Raw genomic sequence first — 21,418 nt, 5'->3', positions numbered from 1 at the left:
AGCAGGTTTCAACGACGAAGAGACGCACAAAAGACTTAGGGCCCCCTTCTCTTGTTGCAGTGGAAACTTAGAACTTTAACGAGGAGCAAAGACCAAGACGTAATTCACATGCTCCTATGATTTCCTAATCTAACACAAACCGAATGAACGAGCTGCAGAAAACGTTGTTCCGAAAAAGGAGGGCAGGTATTGCTATAAATAGTTTGTAGCACTACCCATTTTTTTGCCAATCTGCGAACGTTGCTTTTTTGCTTCAAAGCTTAGACACTCCGAAAAAGTGCTATTTCTCAGCATTTTTTTTTATCATTCATATTAGCTCTTTACAGAAAGAGGAACCTTGTATAAGCAAGATCCTTATGCATCTTATGGTTAGTGTGACTTAGCACAGCAAACAACAGAGAACTACTGTATATAAATCACTGCCGTTCAATCTAAATGGCAACGATGAATCACCTTCAAAAACGGCTGCACTCCATTGAGCTTCATGGCCCATGAAGCCTTTAAAGCTCACCGTTTCTAACGATACCTAGAGACGCACCCGTCAAGCAAAAGGCCGCAAAAGGCCGGTCTACTTACTGATAAATTTGCAGCAAAGATTTGTGCTCGTGTTAAAAAACGACCGTATTCGCCGAAAGTAGGTGTAAATTGATACAACAACTTCGAACAAAAGCAGAATTGAAGGGGACTTCTGAAAAAAAAAACACTTCGTAAAGGTAAAGAAGATAGTCTCCTAGCACAGGACCATGTACTGCTAGACCCCGTCATCGGAAATAGAGCTTGATTGTGGCATGCAACTGTAATCTTGAAAAGGTTCCGTATGAGGTACGGAGTGCACGATATTGCAATATCCCTATGGGGATGCGCCAACGCGTTCGGCTTCAACTCAGGATCGTTTGAGGTTTGTGAACGCGCATGCAGCCTTGCAACGACTTGCAAGGACCGCCCGAAGCGCCCGCGTTTTTATCCTCTGACAACAACAGACAAGTCTGGTACCAAATCATCTATCTTTGAGTGAAAGGCTTGATTGGTACTGCTGCGATTTCGAAGCAACGATCGATCGTGGATTCACAGCAGAACCTCTTAGCGAGTGCGCCACACCCGCCTAAGCTCCGTATACTTGCCATTATTTTTTTCGATTCAGTGCTCTGAATACAGTCATTTTCACGTCATGACAATGCTCAATTCCGAAACGTAGAGGTTAGGAACCTATAACACGTCCTATACAACAACGAGCGGTATTAAGTAGGTGTCCTTTTCCTCCCAGAACATCCTATCCTCCTCTCACCAAATTATATAATGCGGAAAGATAAAAGGTGCGATTTATTCTGAGCGATGTCGAAGTACCGCGAAGACGTAAAGCTGACATTTCACCACATCACCACATCGCACTCGCCCAACAGATTCTGCGTCGCTGAATAACCGCATTTCGTTGTATAGGACGTGTAGTTATTGGGTCACATCTCTACCACAACCGCTAGCTCCATTGCGTCATGTAGCATTTCATGATTGGTACGCAATTGCAAAGCCATTTTAATGAACAGAACCTTGAAATTCAAATCGTAGCGCAGCTTCAACCCAAACTTTCTTGTTTATTTCTTTTTGTCAACCAACGAATGACATTTGGAAAAATTCGAAAAACTTTACATGAGTTTACAGGATTTCATCGACACTTGGATAACTTCGCTTACTGCTCACGGCATACTTATAACTGTATGGATTTATGCAATTTATTCTATGTCTACAATAATATTTCTAGGTAATCGCATAAAAACTTTCTTTCAAATCTCAAAAAGGTAAATATGTATAATTTCTAGGTAAAGTCGCGAGAACTTTATGGAAAACGAAAGCTCGAAAGAGGAGAACTTCCTTTGCAAGCATTTCAACAGTCACTCGTTCTTTTGAACTACCCTTAGATTCCGAAATTCAATCAACTTCAAATCTTTCTTTGAGAAACACATAATGTAGGTGAGTACGAGTGTAAGACTGTGGAATAGGCGGGCAGATTACACGTCCATTCCAACAAATAGAGCTATAGTAACTGAACCGCGATTTAGACTCACCTCGACTTCCGCTGCTCGTACAGATGTCGCCGCAGCTTCAAGTGCCTCTAGGAAACCGCTGCTCACGCCGAGCTGCGCGATCTCACTCTCCACCAATTCAACGAACTCTGCCGCACGACGAACGAAAGGCACATCTTCGCCAGGTGTCGTAGCAGTTGCAGAAGCAGATGTCGGTGTTGGTGGTGCGGTCGTGCGCTCTTTTTGCTCTTCCCATTTCTTCAAAGTTGCATCGAATGCCTAGGATGTGAAACCAAATAAACGACATTCAAATCGAACTATATCAACATATGTGAAGATTTTACAGGGTTCCTGACAAGCAACTGCGCACGATTTTTGTGTACAATTTGCATGATTCCAGGTGGTTGGAGCCATGGTTCGCCGTCAACCTAAGAAGAAGATCAGAAGAAGAGGATAATAATTAGTAAATATGCTCAGAAGAAAATTCTCACCTGCACAGGAATTGCGTCGTTACCCATAATAACAATTCGTATATGGCGACATTGAGCAATGCGATGATTTTGCAATCGAACAACATTAGGGACACGACTTGTAGCGACGTGAATGACACCAAAAAGCGCGACAACCTGACAGAAACCATTTTCAACAAAAAGGTAAAAAAAAGAAAAATCCTTGTTCTTCTGGAGAATCAAACACAGACCTCTAACAAACGATCATCGAAACTTTGCGCTGTGAAAGTATCATCTTTGGAGCTACCCCAAAAATTTGCTCCACCAGAATATGAAGGAATGTTCAGAATAACAATTCCTACAAAAATTTACTTTAGTTTCATTTACAAGTCGGTTATGACAGTACTTACAAATGCAAACTTTATCAATGACCTTGACGAAGAACACGGTTTTCAAAAACTAACAGAAAAAATTTAGAATTGAGCGAACGATATCGAAATAGTATCAAAACACTAAATGTTCGTGCGTGAAAGCCCAAATTTCCCCGACAATTGGAAAGTCTTTCGTAAATGAAAACTATTGTTGCGCAATGTTTATATATGCATTTGCGGCTCATAGGAATGAATATAAATCTACTTCGTTTTTGCTTTTAAGTGTGTGGTATTACCTGTAGTATACAAGGCACAAGGGAAATACCTAGCATATACGTAATTAGGTTGAGAAATTAAAATGACGAACACCTGTCCTTCGAGCTGGGTAGAAGGAAGCAAGCGGCAAAGGCGCTTCAAGGACGCAGCGCAGAAGGCCAAGAACATCAGTCTCCGTGTTCAATCCTAATCAACAGTGCTGTTCTTTCTGCTTTGGCCTACGTTTCGGAAACCTGGGCGTTTCGCAAACAGGAGGAAAAAGCGATCAGCGTCGCAGAGAGCTCAATCGAAAAGTGACGCTAGGAGAATGCCGCTTCACACAATTGAGAGGCAGATTCGAAGTTCACTCTTAAGTCAGCGATCGAAGATTGGAGACGAAAGTAAAATAAGGTGGGCCGGACACGTGATGCGCTTTAACGACAACCATCGGACCAGAGCCGTGAGCGACTGGATTCCTTGCGGTACTAAGCGCACTACAGGAAAACTGCTGACCCTATGGTCAGACTTCTTCACGAAACTTTTGATGCTCTTCGTATCCCAGGAAAGGAAGAACCACTGAGTTGACTCTTGACTCTGGCACGCGAGCGATACAAATGGAAAATTGCTGGCGGGATTTGAAGTTCAGCCTTATGTCAACGATCGAAGGTCAGAGAGGCTGGTGGATATTTATTTATTTATTCGAAATGTCAAAAGAAGTAAAATTACAAGGGCGGGACATGTTGTTCAACAACGATCGTGGACCAAAGATGAGAGCAACTAGACACCACGGAATACTGCCGACTCGATTGAATTTGCCGATTTGAATGATTCTTTAGAACGTCCTTCAAATAAAAAAAATATGATGCTCTTCGAGCCCCTCGCGAAAATAGAAGCCACTGAACTACACCTGCGTGCGATCGGGTCAAACGAGAGTGTTACGAACGCCTGCTCGAGCAAATCGGCGAACTGGAGCATACTACAGAAGATTGTGATGTAATTTGCAATTCGCTTCTTAAAAAATGTGTCGTACAAAAAGACATTCCTTCTGAGCTGTTCATTATCCTTTCCATACGATCTCCCTATCTTCATCAATCGTCAGAGACAAGAGCAAAAATTGTAAGATGAAAAGCTATATAAATGGGGAATGAACAACAAACCTTGAAGAGAAGGAAGATCAATAGGAACACCATCGCATTCCAGTCGAATGCGCTGGTCCAAATTGCGATATGTTCGATGCATCAGCTCCTTACCACCCAACATACCATACCACATGAACAAACGAGAGCGACTTCGTGTCTTAGAAGAAAATTTATGAGTGAAGACCAGCTAAGAGCGTAAAGAGAACGAAACGCAAAACAAACAAGCGGTAAGACGAGATATTCCATAAGAACATGAAGTCACCCAAGGGAAAGCTCACCTTATCAGATTCCTCACGTTTATTGTGGAACTCTAGAGCAATCTTTGCATCGAGACCAATACCAAAATAGTTGTTCATGACTTTCAACTCCTTATATTGATCCCTAAATCGAATATCTGATTTTCCATTCTTGTAAACGTAAGGCTCAAATATCCTTTTTTAGAAAGTGACATTAGAGCTCACAAAGGTGTATGGCACTCCTTAGAGCCGCTCACTGCTCCTAAACCAAGCACCCGAGCATTTAACAGAAGGACCTCAGCGATAAGAGACCCGCCAGCCAAACCCGTCGACAGTAAGCTTCTGAAACTGTAAGAATTGGACGACAGAAGAAAATGTTTCACTGTTCTCCCAAAAAGGCATGCATCAACGCCCAAACCATATATGACACGTTTCCGCAAGAAGAAACCAATCTAACGCACAAGAAGGAAGTTTGAAGGCAGTGTACCACGAATCTGACGAGGTGAAGGAATCAACGACAAAAGCTAGAAATCGGCGGGATCAGGGGTGGTTCCGCTCAACTCTCCATAATCGTCCTGAAAAATGGAGTGGGAACCGCTTTAGTTCCTACGAGTAACGTTAGAACGCTCCTTCATGTTTACGTTCTGGTCCCCTCAGCAACCTATTCATAGGTTTCACTTGAATAGGCAGTCGAGGAGAACTCACTGGCTTTCTACCGCTGCGCAGCTGGATGCGGCGCGTGTAAAAGTGTGGAACGTTGCAACAGAAATCGTCGTGAAAAACGGAGTCTTTCACGCCGTTTTTACCATGATTAGAAAGAGATAAACGGAAGCACCCCTAGTCCCGCAATCTACGATCACGTATAGAGTTTGTCCATCGGAAATCCATACCACGTCAGATCCGTAGGGTGATGCTTGTAAGGTTAGAAAGGCGAAGAAAAAAATGGGTAACATTGTAAAAAAGAACACCCCAAAACAACGATCCGCGTAATTAGACCAAAGAATAACTAATAATCGTTCGCAAAACTCAAACCAAATAACGTGACATAAAAATGAAAGAAAGCTTGAGAAACTCACTGCAAGGCATCTTGTTGCAGTGATTTGTGTCTGATTATAATTTAATTTTAGGTTTCTAACGAAAAGTTCCAACTAAGGGATCATGTTGACGATTTTGAGACATTTTTTCAGACAAAAGGTTTTGGTGTGCGTGAAGCCAGGTAAGGAAGTAGTCGTTGAATTAAGTGATATGGTTATTAAATTTCATATAACCTTTGGAATCTGTTTATTAGATATAAGATTAAATGAAAGGCTGTACTGTATTCACTCTTAGAGGAACGCTTTCAGTTGCTGTTGCGGAGTTGCTTTCAACTGAAAGTACGGAAATAAATAACATAAGAATTTATGTGTAGATAAGACGCAGTTTTATTCACTTTCGGCACATTTTTCAGACGAAATTTCTTTCATTTCAGTTAATATTTTCTCTCAAATTCGAACATCTATAATTACCGCCTCCCAATGAACCACAAAAACGGCAATCAATCCAAAAAAGGTAGTCCCTACTTTAGTGCCTTTGCGTTTGTTTTCTTCGATAAAAATACAAAAGGAACCAAGCTGAAGACGACCTTATGCGGAGTGCAGATCAAAAATCGTCATTTAGTTTACAAAATTACCTTTTGACATTTGGTAAAGTGTCCATTTTCCTGCACTCTTTCAATCGCGGACGACCATAAGAAGAATCCTGTGTACGTGAGCACAGCGAGCCTTCTGAAGAATGATTAGTACGGAGTTAAAAAAAACAGAACAAAACACGCTCAACTTCGTTTTAAAAAAAAAACCTAACCGTAAATACTGCTGTCCGAGTGGCTCAATTTGATATCAGCAGACGGTTTCACACCGCTAACATATAGTTCACATTCTGATTGTGGTTTGAACAACCTGTCACGAGGTGCTTCAGACTCGTTGTCTTCGTCATCGACTGATGGTCGATCTGGTTCACCTGCTGTCGACGGCTCTCGAGTACCACCAGGAGTTGGTGGTTCGACGCGGCCAATACTAAAAAAAAACTCTTAAAACAGGCTCAACCATATTAAGAGAAGACCTGTTAAATTCCTCCGAAGAAAAACAAAAAAAAGAGAAAAATCTGTTTGAAAACAATTTTGACCGGGGAAGAACTACACTGACGTATGGTTCACATTCACCGGACTTTCTGAGCTGGATTTCGATGAAATAATGGAGTTCTTTTCACAAATTGCATGCACTCAAAAAGAAATAACCAATTAAAAATAAGTGCTGGTGAACAGAAAAATCAGAACATAATTTACTCTCAGAATTGGAAAAGGGAAGGATGGAACCAAAATGAAAACAATGATTTCCAACTTTTTTCCGAGATTGACTATTTTCAAAAGTAATTAATCAAATGTAGCAAAAATATTTTGTGAAGTTGTAATAACCAATAAATTAACTTTGACGCAGAACGTTTTGACGTTGTACGAAAATCACAGCGAAAGACCAAATACAGTAGAGTTCGGGTAATAGATTGCGGAACTCAGCGTAGATCCGCTCACCTTTCCCTAATCGTCGTAAAATGGCACGGAAAACTATGTTTTTTCGATGATCTTAGCTGCAACGCGCCGCACTTCTGCAAGCGGTTCGAAGATCAATTGTGTTTTCTTACCAGTCTTCATGTGAGACGAATGAATAGGCTTCTAACAGAACCGAAACGTGTATATAAGCGCGTTCTAACGTCCTTTGGAAGAAACTAAGCGGTTCCCAGTCCTTTTATCACGACGATTAGGGAAACATGAGTGGAATCCCGCTCATGTTCGCTATGGGTACCGTACAACTTCAAAATCGTGATATGCAAACTTCAAATTGCCTGAAAGACAGCCATTGTGTACACTGGTGGGACACCTAATGAAAAGTAGATGTGGTGTTATTGAAGGCATTACCCCACGAATCTGAGGTGGTACGGATTTCAGGTGGAGTATTCGTATACGGGAGAGTAGATTATGGAGAGAAGGGTGATTCCATTTCTTATTAATTGCCGTAAAAAAGCTGCCCGGAAGATGCTGCGCGTGCAGAAGGCTGGCGCGCTCCAATCAAACTCTTAGTAGAAAACAGTGCGCCGGAACGCTCGATGCGATCTTCTGGACCGTTTTCTACGGCAATTAAGAAGAAATGAACGGAATCACCCTCCTCTCAATAATCTACGATCCCGTACACGAATACTCCAGCTAAAATCCGCACCACCTCAGATTCATGGTATGCTGCCTTTACGTTTCGCTGTGCGAGGAAGCGCCGTTTTTGCTAAAAATGTTAGGAATCAATCCAAACAGAAGTGCGTCTTTTGCACTCAGCGTAAAAAGGTGAAATGAGCATATCTCTCATCCAATAAGATGGATTTTTTTACATTACAACTCGAAAAAAAAAGAATTTCGACGTAATTATTATGCGAAGCCTACACAACGGTCTACCGCCTCCTAGTGGAGGTGACTCTGGGCGTCGAACTGCGGTGCACGGCGGAGGTTCGTCCTCCGACAGTGTCTCCCAAGCTAAGAAGGAGTTCGACACATCCAATATTCCGATTTCTCGTAATCGAAAGCCTAGCTAAGAAAAAACCACTGCTAATTCACCACCGTCTTAACACAATGTCGCAAGGTGGCTTCCTGATCCACATAGGTTGGGTGACGATCTGTGGTTAAAGCTACGCTCGCAGTGGCACGGCTGCTTAGTTTGGGTAAAAGTCTTTTTTTCAGACCGTGTGCTTACAGCGCGATAACAGTGTCCACAGACGCTGACTTGCATTCCCTTCTCGGAGCTGCAGAGCGTATCAAATTCCACGTGATTGCTCTCCAGGAGACTAAGCAGAAGGAACGACGTACGACAGATGAATGATGATACACTCGTCATTCGTGGAGGGAAGGTTCCGTCACGAAATTTAGGCGGTGACGGTTTAGTTGCGCACCCATCTGTCGTCCATTTTGTCAATTCATATGAAATCCTGTCACCTCGTCTCACCATTTTTCGGCTCCCCCTTTGCGTCAAAAATCTACCAGCATCATCAACTGCTACTCCCGAACATCTGCAGCTGATTCCGGATTGGACGCGTTTCACGAGGAGTTGAGGAAGTGATCAACGAGAAGTATTTCTACAAATTCCTTGTCGGTGACTTCAACGGAAAACTAGGAAAGGCTATAGAAGGGGAATACAGGATCGGAAGATTTGGACTAAGAGACCAGAATGAAAATGGCAATCGTCTCCTAGGGCTGTTGTCTGCCGCTCACCTCTTTCATGGGAATCCTCTTATCATGAAGGAAGATCATCGTCGGTGGACATTGGAATCGCCCAATGGCGATTCTGGACTACGAGATGCTGCTCAGGCGATTACGAGCCTGTGCTGAACGTGCCCTGAAGCCGCGCACGACAAACTTGGATCGAATTTCGAAGACCACCAAGGGATTGTTGGAAAGAAGAAGGACTTTGAGGCTCGATCCGAATGCATCGCACATTGAGCGGTTAGTAGCAAACACTGGCTGCAGAAGAGCGTTGCAGGAGGATCTTTCGAAATGCAGGCAGAAGAAGATTCTGGAAGAAGCACAAAGAAGAATGATTCTAAAGAAGTGCCGCAGGGATCTCAGAGAATATAATATTCTGCTAGCAGCCTTGCTGAGCGAAGACGTGATTCGCACCTCTTCTCGTGGGATGGATATCATTACGGAGAGGTTCTCGAGCCTTTCCCGTTTATCGACTCCTGTCTCAAGTTCGATCATCTACACTGGTGTAGCTCCACCACAGATTCCCCTTTGGGAAGTACGACTCGCTACCAACATTAAACCCGGCACATCCTCCGGACCTGATTCTATGTCAGCACACTTTCTTCGGGCTGGTGGCCATCCATTTCATGTAATCTTAGGCAGCGCACATGACGTCCTACTTTTAGAAAGAAAGGATCACGGACCACTGGAAGACCTCGCGAGCCGTTCTTATTCATAAGAAAGGTGACCGAGAGGAACTTCGGAACTACCGTCCGATATGCTTGCTGAGCGTGTTATACAAAGAATTCACCATGATCATCCTCATGCGCATATCCAAATCGCTGGGAAAGCTCAAAGCTCAGCCTCAAGAACAACCTGGATTCCGTCAAGGGTCCAGTTGCTTGGACCAAATCCAGACCGTGTCAAGGGTCATAGAGGTTTGCCGGGAATACCGCCTGTTCCTTGTTCTAGTCTTCGCGGACTATGAGAAAGCCTTCGACGACAGATATAAAGAAACGTAAATAGAAACGAATGCAATACAGCGCTGGTCGATCAAGACGTGGACGCGTCGTATGTGATGACATTACCCAATTGCTACGATCAATGCCTCACTAGGATACAGCTTTTCCACCCGCTCACCAAACCCATTGGAAATGGGCCACGACAAGGCGATTTTATATCGCCGACGCTGTTCACTCATGCTTTGCAATAGGTAATGAAATTACTTTCTTGGGAAGAAAAGGGCATGCATATTGATGGAAGATTCCTCTCCAAACTTCGTTTTGCGGACGACATCGTTCTCTTTTCGAGATGTACCAATGAAACAGAAACGTTGCTCAAGGAAATGAACGAAGCAGAGAAGAGAAAAAAGACTGCGAGTAAACAGAAAGAAGACACAGTTCAGGAACGCCTACTGCGAGAACGGAGGAGTACGTCTTAAGGCTTGAAGGCTACAAGTTGAAGGCTCCCAAACCGTGAAAACTTCGTCATACGTATGCCTCGGACGTTCTTTAAAAATGGAAGACAACTGAAGAAGAATTGAATAGGATGAGAGCAGGGGCAGTATTCGCACCCGTCAGAGAAGCTGTGGACCAACTGACGGACCAAGATCTCTTTGCCCATCTGTTTGATTCGACAGTTCTTGCAGCGCACCGCGACGTGGGCAAACACCGCTGCAAGGTCTCGGAAAATACTCATTATCCCTTGAGAGATGTTTTATTAAGTTTAACCGGCGCACACAACACCTAGCCGGCTTTCTCAGCGTCCCGTCTTCACGATCCAGCGGAATACACGTATCGAAAAGCAAATCATAGTTGGGCCGGTCACATTATGAGGAGAACCGACGAAAGAAGGACTAAAAGAACGCTAGAGTGGATCCCAAGAGAACGCCCTCAAGGGAGACCGCCGACGAAATGGGGTGATGTGTTCGCTACGCGGATGGGACAACTGAGAGCTCAGCTGGATACGGCTCAAGGACTTCGTCATCGTCACTCACGAAACTTGAGAACATCTTGAATGACAATGGCGAGGGAGCGAAACGAGTGAAAGAGATGCTGGGGCCCGCACGCTAGTAAAGACGGGCCATCTAAGTATCTAAGTAGTATTACGAAAAATACATGAACAACTAGAATTGCGGGTGAAATTTGCACAAAAAAGTTGCACGATGACTTGAGTAACGACGTTCACCGTAAATTGGTAGCGGTAAGATTTTGCAGGACTGCAGAGATAAATTTTGCTTATATTTACGAAAAATTTTGTGTTTCTGACTTTATTAGTTTTTTTCGGGACATAATCGGTCAAAGTAGTACACTAAGTACTACCATTAGCCACCACTGCCAACTAGCTTTAGAAAGAACTAGGACAGCTACCTAGATAGAAATTTGCACAAAAAATTGCACGAAGTTTGCAGTTAAGGGTTCTCCTTGATGCTCCAACAAAAGATGGCAGTAGATTTTGCAATAGCGCTATCGTAGTAGCGCAGGGAGGAAAAGTGCGAAAATTGGGATTGTTGCATGCGCGTCAAAATCTGTGTGACCTCAAACAAAGTCCAATGACTCAGCTCATACCTAATAAAAACTACTTGAGATTGAAACATTTTATGGAAAAAGATTTTTCCTACCAGGATCTTGTTTTACTTTTTCAGATTTCTCTTTGTTCTCTCAAAAGTAAGCTGAGAAAAATCTGGGAAATTTACTGAAATTCCCAATTTTCTTCAATTAACTTTCCAAAAAAAGGACGGCCTCCTAGAACGGTAATCTAGTCACTTTGCAGCGCAGATCATCCCATAGAATACGCAAACAAAAGTGGAAGCATGAACATAAGTCCAAAAAAGTACTGTAACCAGAGAAGTGGAAGCACACCACGGATTAATGCTCTCCTCGGTATTGTCTTTGATGATTTCGTCTCGATCGCTACATCCATTCGGGAGCGGAGAGGGCGTCTCGTGAGTAACATCTCCAGTTTCAAAAGTGGACAGTCCAGGGTTCGAAGATTGCGATGGGGAGAATCCTGTGAAGAAAGAGATCAATCCTAGAAAACAAAGAGGGAGAGGGATTAACCAACCTATACCGCTAGTTTGACTCATTTGGCTGGCAGTTTCTCTGACATTTAGTCGATCGAAGAAATGTGGACGAGTTTGTTGCGGAGAAGGACTAGCAGGTGGAGAACATGCTGATGAGGACGAAAGATTCGAAGACGATACCTTGAGTACAGATGGTGTAGTCTTGCTACGTTTCTTCCGAAAACGCTCGCGCTTGACTGCAGCTCCACTGAAAACAATCCAAGAAGATATATTTGATAAAGAGATTTTAAACGCAAGTATAGAAAAAATAAGTAACTTAGGAGTCACATACCTCGACCGATTGTGCTGATCTATCCCTCTTTCGGCAATAGTCATTATATCTTTTAATGCCTTTTTCAGGCTGTTAGCTCGGCCAACAAGTGAATCTCTCCTTCGTCTTTCCTCACTTGCACTACCTGCATAAATACGCATGGGTAAATTAAATCAGGTAATGCCGTAACCAAAGAACACGAACGCTCATCATCTTCGGGTTCAAAACCGCTCTCTTCTACTTTTGCTTCTTCCGATCCCAACGACTGCATCAGAATATCCAACTTTTGTAGCAGTGTAGAGCATCTGCAGGAAAAAAGCTTGAATGCAGATGAAATCAACCCAAAACAAATTCACTATATTACTTCTCCGTTATAGGATCACTTGGCAGATGTCCAGCTTCTCTTTCCCATTCTTCAACCTTTGTGAAGGTAGCATTGATTCTTTCCATTAGACAATGTACGGTCTCACACAACGATCTAAATGACAAGAAATTAATTTTGAACTACAAAAATTGAAGGATGAAAATGAAACTTTAGAAAAGGAAATCGCAAAAACTGACTTTACTGCTCTAAAAATATCTCCAGGTTCATCAGCTTCTAATACAGCGCGCACTTTATTCGTGACCGTTTCTTCATACTGTCTGACTGCGGTCGCTTGAGGTCCTTCGATTGACAGCACACTCCATCTAAAACACGTAGATGGCCGAGTTTTCTCTCTCTCTCTTTCTCTCTCTTGAAATTCCATCTGTCAAATAGTATGAGAAAGCGGTTACCATGGACTTCCGCAGTTGAATTGAGTGGAAACGAGTAAGCAGTTGGAGATTAAAACAATAATTGAAGGAAGGAATTTCATGAAAGAGAACTAGTGAGGTTGCGAAGGGCTAATCAGGACATGCACGATTGAAGCAATCAAAATTCAGTGGCTGTCTAAGGTGCAACGAGTTAGGACGAGAAAAATTTCTAAAAGGGAACGCTTTGTGATTAGTTCTAATGCTAACGTTCGGAATAATCCATACTCGGAATCACAACAATACAATCACAACAATAGGACACATTTATGTAGATGTCTTACCATTTTAATGGATAAACTTTTTTGAGGAATAATCTGACCACTACAGCAACAAGGAAGCTACAAAACAAAATGGGACTTCAAAGGCAGAATACAATGCAACTGACGAAATTGGTTTCTCTGTTAGCGTGGGAAACGGCTTTTGTTCCTACCAGGTACGCTGCAACCCTCCACCTCTGTGCCGCGCCGCGAGCGAGCTATCGAAAATCAGTAAGGTCTGACCTATTCGTAGGCTATTCGAGTATAGCCTACGAATAGGTTTGGCCCGCGTCACCGATACCCTGATTTCATCAGTTTTGTGATATGTTGTCCTTAAACAGTCTGTACAGAAAATCTTTGCAGGACCTACAGGTTAAAACCTTTTAGTTTTATATTTGAGCCAGAACAATTATAAAACGATCAAATATAACGTTACCGATCCAGCATCCTTGTATGTGCTCTTTCGAATGTCCGTATAAGTTGCGGCAAATGAGTGTCATCATAGAATGCATGTCCCCATCCCAAAACACGTGCCAAGTCATTGCCTGTACCAAGTGGAAGGACTGCAAGTTGACACTAAACAAATCAATGATGAGTTTACAGCATTGAAGGAAAAATGTAAAAACAATGATTATTACAATCGATGACACCTTGTTATGCAGACCGAGTCGGTCGAATGCGCCAAGTACCCATCCTACAGTGCCGTCGCCGCCACAAACAAGAACCCGGAAGCAGTCAAGAGCATCGAAGAACGAAAGCCTGGAAACTAATTACTGAGGAAATTAGAGCGAAAGCCGGTATATTAATAGAACCGCACGCAAAATCTGGGCCACTGGCAATAATGTCGAACACCTGTAACGGATTGAGCAAACGCTTGAACTTTCGAATCATACGCTGCCCCTGATTATCGCCTGATTTCGAGTTCACTAGTACTAGAAGAGGCGAGCCACCACCACATTCACCGCCTAAATATAAAATAAGTTAGAATGATTAGATTTAAGAAGAAAAATGAGGCAATTGCATGCAATCAATTCCGCAAAAATTCATACTGAATATTAGCGTAAATTGGGCTCCCAAACTGTAAGCAGCAGGCACATAACGAACCTATTGCATCTGCTCGTATTTGGGCGACACCCTCCTCACTGACATCTTTGACGGCAAGTGGAGGCAGAACAGAAAGAGAGGCCGCGCCGAGCGAGCATCCTCGTCCCAACTGAGGAAGACACGACGAATGCACGCAACATGCACACCACAGACATCGCCAATCCTGAAGAGATATTGGTAAACGAGTTCGCTTTAACTAAAGTCAAATCTATACGGAGACGACGAGAATATACATAAGTGTGGAAGAAAACAGTGAAACTCACCGCCAATTTGAGGACTGACCCGCAAACCTTTTCACAAACCACACATTTTGAAGACATGGCGAGATTACCTTCGACCCATTGGTGAGCTACTATGGAGTTCTTAAAAACCAGATTGTGAGTGAACAAGACAATCCTAAGCTGTTAAAATCCATAAACTGAAAAGATTGGTAAGATTACCTCGGGGCTGATATACTGCAGGTGGTTAGGGATTGAGCACTCAACCGTCCACTTGCATTTTTCAACTATTTTGTTTAAGCATTTCCTATGAGCCTTCATCTTGCAAACTAAAAATAACATGCTCTTAACATTTAGGTTTTCACTGAAAATTCGTCCTCATTTAGTGAGAAATTCTCATGGAAAGAAGCGACATTTCTCAACAATTTAGTCTTAATTTGAAGAAGACAATGTAGAACTATATATTTATTTCTACCAAACGCTATAAGCAAATCCAAAGCAGAAACTTGCACGAAGTTAGAAAAAACATCATTTATTCTCTACAATACTCGTGGCGAAAATAGCTATAGGTTTATATTAGTTCTGCATAAGATGACTGAGCTAGCCATATTTCTAATCAAGGGTTTCGATTCTACCATGTATTGATAGATTTAAAGTTTTGAAAAAAAACGCCACATCCTAAAAAAAAAAACACTCACTTTCGCACGACCAGCCATGCCACGTTAAACCCGAGAGTTTCTCTCGACAGAAATTACAAAATGTGGGGCGATGATGATTCATCTTAAAATCATCAAGACAGAGATAGAAACAAACTCAATACGAAAGATGGATACTAAAAGATACTAAAGATGATACTAGAAGCAAACAACTCGAAGCAAAAGTTACCTAAACATCTAAACTGACCTGATACCATTGATGAGCACCGGAAGTTCCTTCCATCATGGCATCGACAGGAAGGCTCTGAATAGATTTTTTTTTATTATGACAATTCAAAGCTAACAAACCGGAATACATAAAAAAAAGAAACTCTGAAAGAATCAACAAGGAATCAAAGGGTCTTTTGGCTGCCACCGATATGATCGAAAAACGAATCTGACTGTTTTGCGTTCCTAGGGCTACAGAGATTACAAGGGAGACTACGATGTGATGGAATGTTAGAACGATTGCTGACGGCCAATAAATGGGCGAGGTAAATAAAATGGTCAGACACCTTGGAACACCCTGTTCATATTTAATTTTTAGTACTTTCGAAATAGCGAAGAAAGTAAACTGAACATCCACCAGTAAGAATAATAAAAAGTCAGAAAAGAACTTTAATGTATTGAATATCACATAAAAAATAAAACGAAAAATTGGGCCTGAATTAAAGCATGGATGAAGAACGAATAAACTGAACACGTTGGAAGCAGAGCAGAATCTAACAGCGTGAACAGTTCCCACTGATCAAGCGAATGCCTATGGCTAAGTGTAAAAAGGATGAAGGGTTGAGTGCTTGACGCTGATTAATCCCTTCGAGATGCGCCAGATACCAAATATAAGAGAAAGTCAAGGGTACAAAAGTAGTGATCAAACCCTTCACTAGCTCACGAGTGATCAAGGTCGTCGTCCAGATACTGATACACGGTTGATCCAGCCATGGTAAAAACTGAACGTGAACACCAACACTTAATTAAGTCTACAAATGCCAGCTTTTCTTTTTCGTTTTATCAGACTTCTCGCATACCACGTAATAAGTAAACAGGTCAACGTTGGTGATCTAAAACTGCTGCGTGGGAGAGAAGCGAATCTGTTTTATAGTATATTAGTGCCGAAATAGTTTACAAAGATCCGCAAAACGACAGCGCTTCTAAAATACATGAGAAACATGAAATTATTTATATTGAAAGAAATCTCCAACTACTTTCGTAATTCAAAAATGTGAGTTTTTCAACATCACTTTTTTAACATTATAAAGTTTCTAACATAACAACATTCAAAACCTCACGTATCAGGCGAGAGAAATATGTAAAAGGTTAAATGATGTCTGTTGTTTACAAACACATGTTGTTTACAAACAAAACTCCACTGCATGATGTAGCGGTACAACTAAAATCTGCCAAATTTCCTTCCTCAAATTGGATCCACGCAACTCTGCAAGCTCATGTGTCCATTAACTCTTTTTCAACAACCACCTTTGTACACATTACGGTAGGGCTTGATTGTTCTAAACAAAGTGACGGTTTATGTTTTCACGGCAATAAGGCAGATCCTACAATGTTGATCTACATTCTTTTCGAAAGGGCATTATTATCAGAAGGTAACGCGTTACGAATTCGCACCGAATATTTCAAAATATAGCCATGATTCGACAAACCTAAAGAAAATATATGACATATCATATGAAATTACACTTCTCGTGACCGTAACGAAATAGATGCAGAAGTTTCCAGGTAAAACAAGAGAACTTAAAATGATATCGTCCAAACGCTTGCAAACGAGAATGTGTCAATGGTGATTCTTTCTTTTTCCAGTGAAATGAACGTTTTGGTGAATAGGGAAAGCGGGGAAACGATCATGATGAAAAGCAGAATCGTAAAAATGAAAGTTCCATGATGAGACAATAAAGGCTTGAAAACAACACATAAGCAACATATGGTTTTCTGTCCTGCGCTTCGCTTACGTATTTGCGTTACACACAAATAAACTAAAAAATTTCAGGATAAAGATGGAAAATGCAAATGAAACGACTACTCCGTCACGTAGTCAGTGAAAAACAAGACGGAGACATGGAGTCACTGTAGTCATAATGCAATAAAATAAAAAATAAAATAAAAAGATAAACTCGAAGTTTAAGTTGCCTTGTCATTGAATTTCTGTTTGATTGCAAAAAGTGACTGTCGCCATTGCTCCATTGCTTCTACGGGACTACGAACTGGTTTCAGCATCTACGACCTGAATGAACAAACGTCACTCCCTGTCATTCACATGTTATGGCAAACAACTTCCACTGGATGGTCTAGATCTAGTGGAATTCATGCAGCTTCACATATACAGCTCTATACGGTAACCGATGCCTACCAATCACTTAGAGGATAAAGATAAAGATAAGGATAATGCAAAAACGGATATCGATCAATGTCGTGGAGAAAACTAAGAAGCGAACACCATATACTGCCGGTTGGCGGCGATGCGTAGCACGCCGCTCACCGCTCCAACAGCAGCTGCAACGAGCGAAAATTCACAGATGGCCGCGCGATAAGGAGACGTTGACGAAACGTGAATACGCTTATCAATGCTACGAAACAGAACACTTCAATCACCTCCATTTATGATTCCATATACTACATATTATAATAAGACGAAGTTTTTTTTTAAGTCCATTTCGTTCATGAACGAATTACAAACTCTTATGAAACCCATGTAAAAAGAAAAGATAAGTGGAAAAGAATGAAACTAGAGGAGCTAAAGCAGCTGGTAGAGGTATAAAAAGCACTTGGACGCATTCAGGACGGATTTAGGTCTAAGATTAACGAGACATAAATGCGAACAAGAAGCTATTTCCGCTACACTTCAAGAAGTTCCTGCTTTTGCATCAATACTTTCAAACCCAGGTGACCGAGGGGTCGTGATTCAACTATTGCTGACGTCAACGACAGACTCCTTGTACGTAAATAGAACTATGTGCAACAGCTTCTTTTCAGAGATAACGAGAAAATGCGTATGAAGCTTAGTCACAGATGTCAATTCGTAAAGAACAAGACGCCTTTTACGATTTGCTGACAGAAAAGATCGAACTGCAGCCAAATGCGGATCGACTTTACCACTACTTTAAACAACAATGCCTTCTAATCTCCTATTATCGTAATCTCGTACTTCTATATCTAGCATTAAGCATAATTATGCTTAATGCTAGATACAGAAATATGAGCAGCTTTCTCGGTAAGAATGAAAGCTCGTGAAATTTTACATTTGAGAGAAATGTTAGTGAAAACAAGTTCGGAAAGATAATAATTGATTAATCTATCACATTTGCAGTAATGAATTATGCTTATTGCTTCACAGTCAAAAATGTTGTGTCAAAAACTGAAACTCTTCACCTCGACGAAGATACCATCATAAAGACCAACACAACTAAGTGTCGAAAATTAATTATGTTGCTGAAACTCGCGCATCTCAGCACTTCTTATCAATTCAGCAGCATAACTACGCATAATTTACGTATGAGTCAGAAACTACTGAATGAGCAGTTACGCATAGTTTTGCAACTAAAGAGAGAACCACTGAAAAATCCACAAGAACTACGGGATCTCCTTCCACAAACAAGATTCTTTAAGAATTGTGCTCATGAATGAGGAAAAAGTCCGAGAAAATTCCCCAAAACATAGGAATTCGTCACAGCAGAAACAAACGCCAACGCAGAGCATTTTTACGAATGACTAGCCGTCTAACTGAAGTCTAAATTTCTAGAAAACGTACCAATCGTCTTCATTTTCGCTCTCAGATGATAACAAAGTTAGCACGAAAGAATTCCAGAAATGGGTTATAAAATATGGCGGAGAAAAGTAACGAGGACAAGGATATTAGAAGAACTAGTCTCGTACTTCGAAGCACAAAGCATTTGAGCATAAACTCCATTGAATGATACCTTAAAACTTTTTAAGCACTTTTCGTTATTTTAAGAAGAACAAGGGAAAACACTGTAGCGTATGGATGTAAGTAGAACAAGATGTTAGTAGTTAGAACGCACCAGAATACTTTATGATACCCGAATATAGCATCTCTAGAAATGTCGTCTTTCGTACACCCTCATTAATCAAGTTGATAGATAACAAAATTATGTGCTATAATCCTAGGCAGGGACTTGAAGTGAAGTAAAAGAGGTAGTAAAAGAGTAAAAGAGAAAAGGTACAGCGACAACTATGATGTTTCCTCAGAAAATTGGCTTGAATGAGTGAAAAAACATAGAAAATTATGTAGAACTACTTCACTTGACACATGCGGAAACAAATAAAGTTTTCCAGGTTTATGAAATAATAGTTAACATATTTGTAAAGGAAGTTCGGAGTTGCGCTGGAATATTTTAGTTATCTGACAAAATCCCCTCTTTGAAATGGCAACAGTGCACGCATCAGGACAATAACTCTGATTTATGGTTACATTTTACCCATTTAAAACTTGTTTATTTAAACTGATGAAATCGTAGGTTAGATGGCCAATATTTCAAATCAAATGACTCGGATCAAAATTTCTTTTCCTAGATGAAAAATAAAATAAAATGCACACCGAATTTATATTTCCTCCAAGTCTTGATATCCGGTCCATGGAATTGAGAAGAGAATGAACCTTCGCTGAGAAACAGAGTTATTGACCAACAGGGTTGCGCTTCATTTTAGCTTCACATAAAATAACAGAAACTAACAATGCTCTCAATGGCAATTTTCAGTTACTTCTGAACTTGGTGGTCATCTCTTGTTTTCATTTACTTTGATCAATCCCAAAGGGGTGAAGCGGCGTCACAGTATTTTGACTCGCCGTGCTTCTATTATGCCAAAATATTTTTTTAAAAAAGCAAAAGTGGAGCACCTATTCTGTCCAAAACGAAGACTGCGTCATTTAGATTTGAAGGAAAAGAGAACTTTGACGTCACCAAAGAGAAAGTACAGAAGCGGTTGTAGGCAATATGAACTGCAGTTCTCGAAGAAGTGTGTGGAGTAGAATGACGTTCGCAAAAAAAAGGAAGAACAACAGAGAACAATTAACTTACCATGACATGTCGAAGAAGTTATAGTTGATGTTTCCAAAATAGCTGTATGAGCAAATTCTATGATCCCTAGAAGAACAGCCTCTCAGAGTTCGAAACCACAGATGAGAAGAGAAGAAAGAACCCGAATGCGGGCCGAGAAGCAGTAAAGTAAAATAACCTACGTCCTTTCTGCGAACAGCAGAAATCAAGGATAGTGATTTGTAGCGTCGGGAAACCGGAAGGTAAAATTTGACTTGGCAAATTTTATTATTTATTTTGTTTTTACTTCAGCAACTTTTTCCTCTCGATGTTTCTCCAACCTCAGATACTGCAAAATTTTGAAAACAACTCGGTAATGGGGAGTAGTTTTCCTTCTCCTTGGCCACGTTTAGATCTACCAAATATCAGCTGACCAGCACCACTGATCTCCCATTTTTCTACATCCGTCTTTTCCTACATCTAAAACTGGTCGGTACCACATTTCGTTATTTGCATCACCTGAGCCCTTTAGGATTCCACTAATATCGTTGGTTAAGGAATAAGTTGTGCGTGTCCTTTTCAAGGATGCACACTAAAATAAGAAGTTTTGGTAAGGTTTTAGGCATAAGGCACCCAAAAAGGTGATCTAAGCAGGCTACTTGAGGTCTGAACCAATAAACAGGCTTGGTTGATTTACTAATTAGGTTAACTAGCATAATTACGTTAACTGACCAGTTATCCTTTTTTGTCAAAATTCGTCGTAATGGCTTCCTAAGCCTCTTTTTGGAAGCGTTACAGCTAAACAAATCGTTTAGAATTGGTTGTGGCTTCCTATTGGTTAGAGATTGACTCCAAAATATTTTCGAAAATTGCCGTATATAAGGTCGCATCCGACTCTCATTTGCACAACGGCAAAAGGTGGCTGCTAATTTGTTCACCCTTCGTAATTTCACTCTGACTACTACTTGGCCGGAGTCTGCAGTGAAGTCCAAGAAAGAATTTGGCGAATGGCTTGCTGATCGTGGATTGGTGCGAAGGGCGCGACCATGCCCAACTAGGAAAACCCCCGTAAAGTCACTATGCAGGCGAATGTGAACGGTGAAGATGCGCGGTGGAAGTTGGGATGCTACGTACATGTTATCAACATAGGGTAATTATGCTAATTAAGGTGATTACTAGATCAACAAACCCTGTTTATTAGCTCAGACCGCAAGATACCCGCTTAGATAGCCATTATGACCACTTGTGTTTGCTACTCCTTTGCGTATAGACGTATATTCGTATAGACGAACGA

The 21,418-nt window shown here is 41.3% G+C and overlaps 1 protein-coding gene across 2 annotated transcripts in view; it reads right to left on the bottom strand.

The window, feature by feature from the left end:
* RB195_002488 (uncharacterized protein) overlaps window positions 1–17,347 on the bottom strand; it is a gene marked incomplete at both ends in the record, with an annotated part of 29,476 nt that extends 12,129 nt beyond the window's left edge. The window contains 24 exons of one of the 2 annotated variants that reach the window (XM_064199772.1): window positions 2,061–2,297; window positions 2,363–2,446; window positions 2,510–2,644; window positions 2,719–2,825; window positions 4,251–4,389; window positions 4,511–4,613; window positions 4,694–4,810; window positions 6,138–6,231; window positions 6,308–6,519; window positions 11,582–11,729; window positions 11,784–11,989; window positions 12,074–12,197; window positions 12,257–12,357; window positions 12,417–12,530; window positions 12,614–12,739; window positions 13,538–13,677; window positions 13,752–13,860; window positions 13,919–14,066; window positions 14,206–14,368; window positions 14,469–14,567; window positions 14,646–14,752; window positions 15,122–15,203; window positions 15,327–15,383; window positions 17,261–17,347. In XM_064199772.1, coding sequence (XP_064055653.1) covers window positions 2,061–2,297; window positions 2,363–2,446; window positions 2,510–2,644; window positions 2,719–2,825; window positions 4,251–4,389; window positions 4,511–4,613; window positions 4,694–4,810; window positions 6,138–6,231; window positions 6,308–6,519; window positions 11,582–11,729; window positions 11,784–11,989; window positions 12,074–12,197; window positions 12,257–12,357; window positions 12,417–12,530; window positions 12,614–12,739; window positions 13,538–13,677; window positions 13,752–13,860; window positions 13,919–14,066; window positions 14,206–14,368; window positions 14,469–14,567; window positions 14,646–14,752; window positions 15,122–15,203; window positions 15,327–15,383; window positions 17,261–17,347 — 3,039 coding nt within the window. The remainder of the gene's footprint in view (window positions 1–2,060; window positions 2,298–2,362; window positions 2,447–2,509; window positions 2,645–2,718; window positions 2,826–4,250; window positions 4,390–4,510; window positions 4,614–4,693; window positions 4,811–6,137; window positions 6,232–6,307; window positions 6,520–11,581; window positions 11,730–11,783; window positions 11,990–12,073; window positions 12,198–12,256; window positions 12,358–12,416; window positions 12,531–12,613; window positions 12,740–13,537; window positions 13,678–13,751; window positions 13,861–13,918; window positions 14,067–14,205; window positions 14,369–14,468; window positions 14,568–14,645; window positions 14,753–15,121; window positions 15,204–15,326; window positions 15,384–17,260) is intronic. The other variant, XM_064199773.1, reaches the window with a different exon arrangement.
* Window positions 17,348–21,418: the final 4,071 nt, after the last annotated feature.

Source organism: Necator americanus, chromosome IV (genome assembly GCF_031761385.1).
Source record: "Necator americanus strain Aroian chromosome IV, whole genome shotgun sequence".
NCBI classification, from domain to species: Eukaryota; Metazoa; Nematoda; class Chromadorea; order Rhabditida; family Ancylostomatidae; genus Necator; species Necator americanus.
This window is presented reverse-complemented; position numbering and strand designations above follow the sequence as displayed.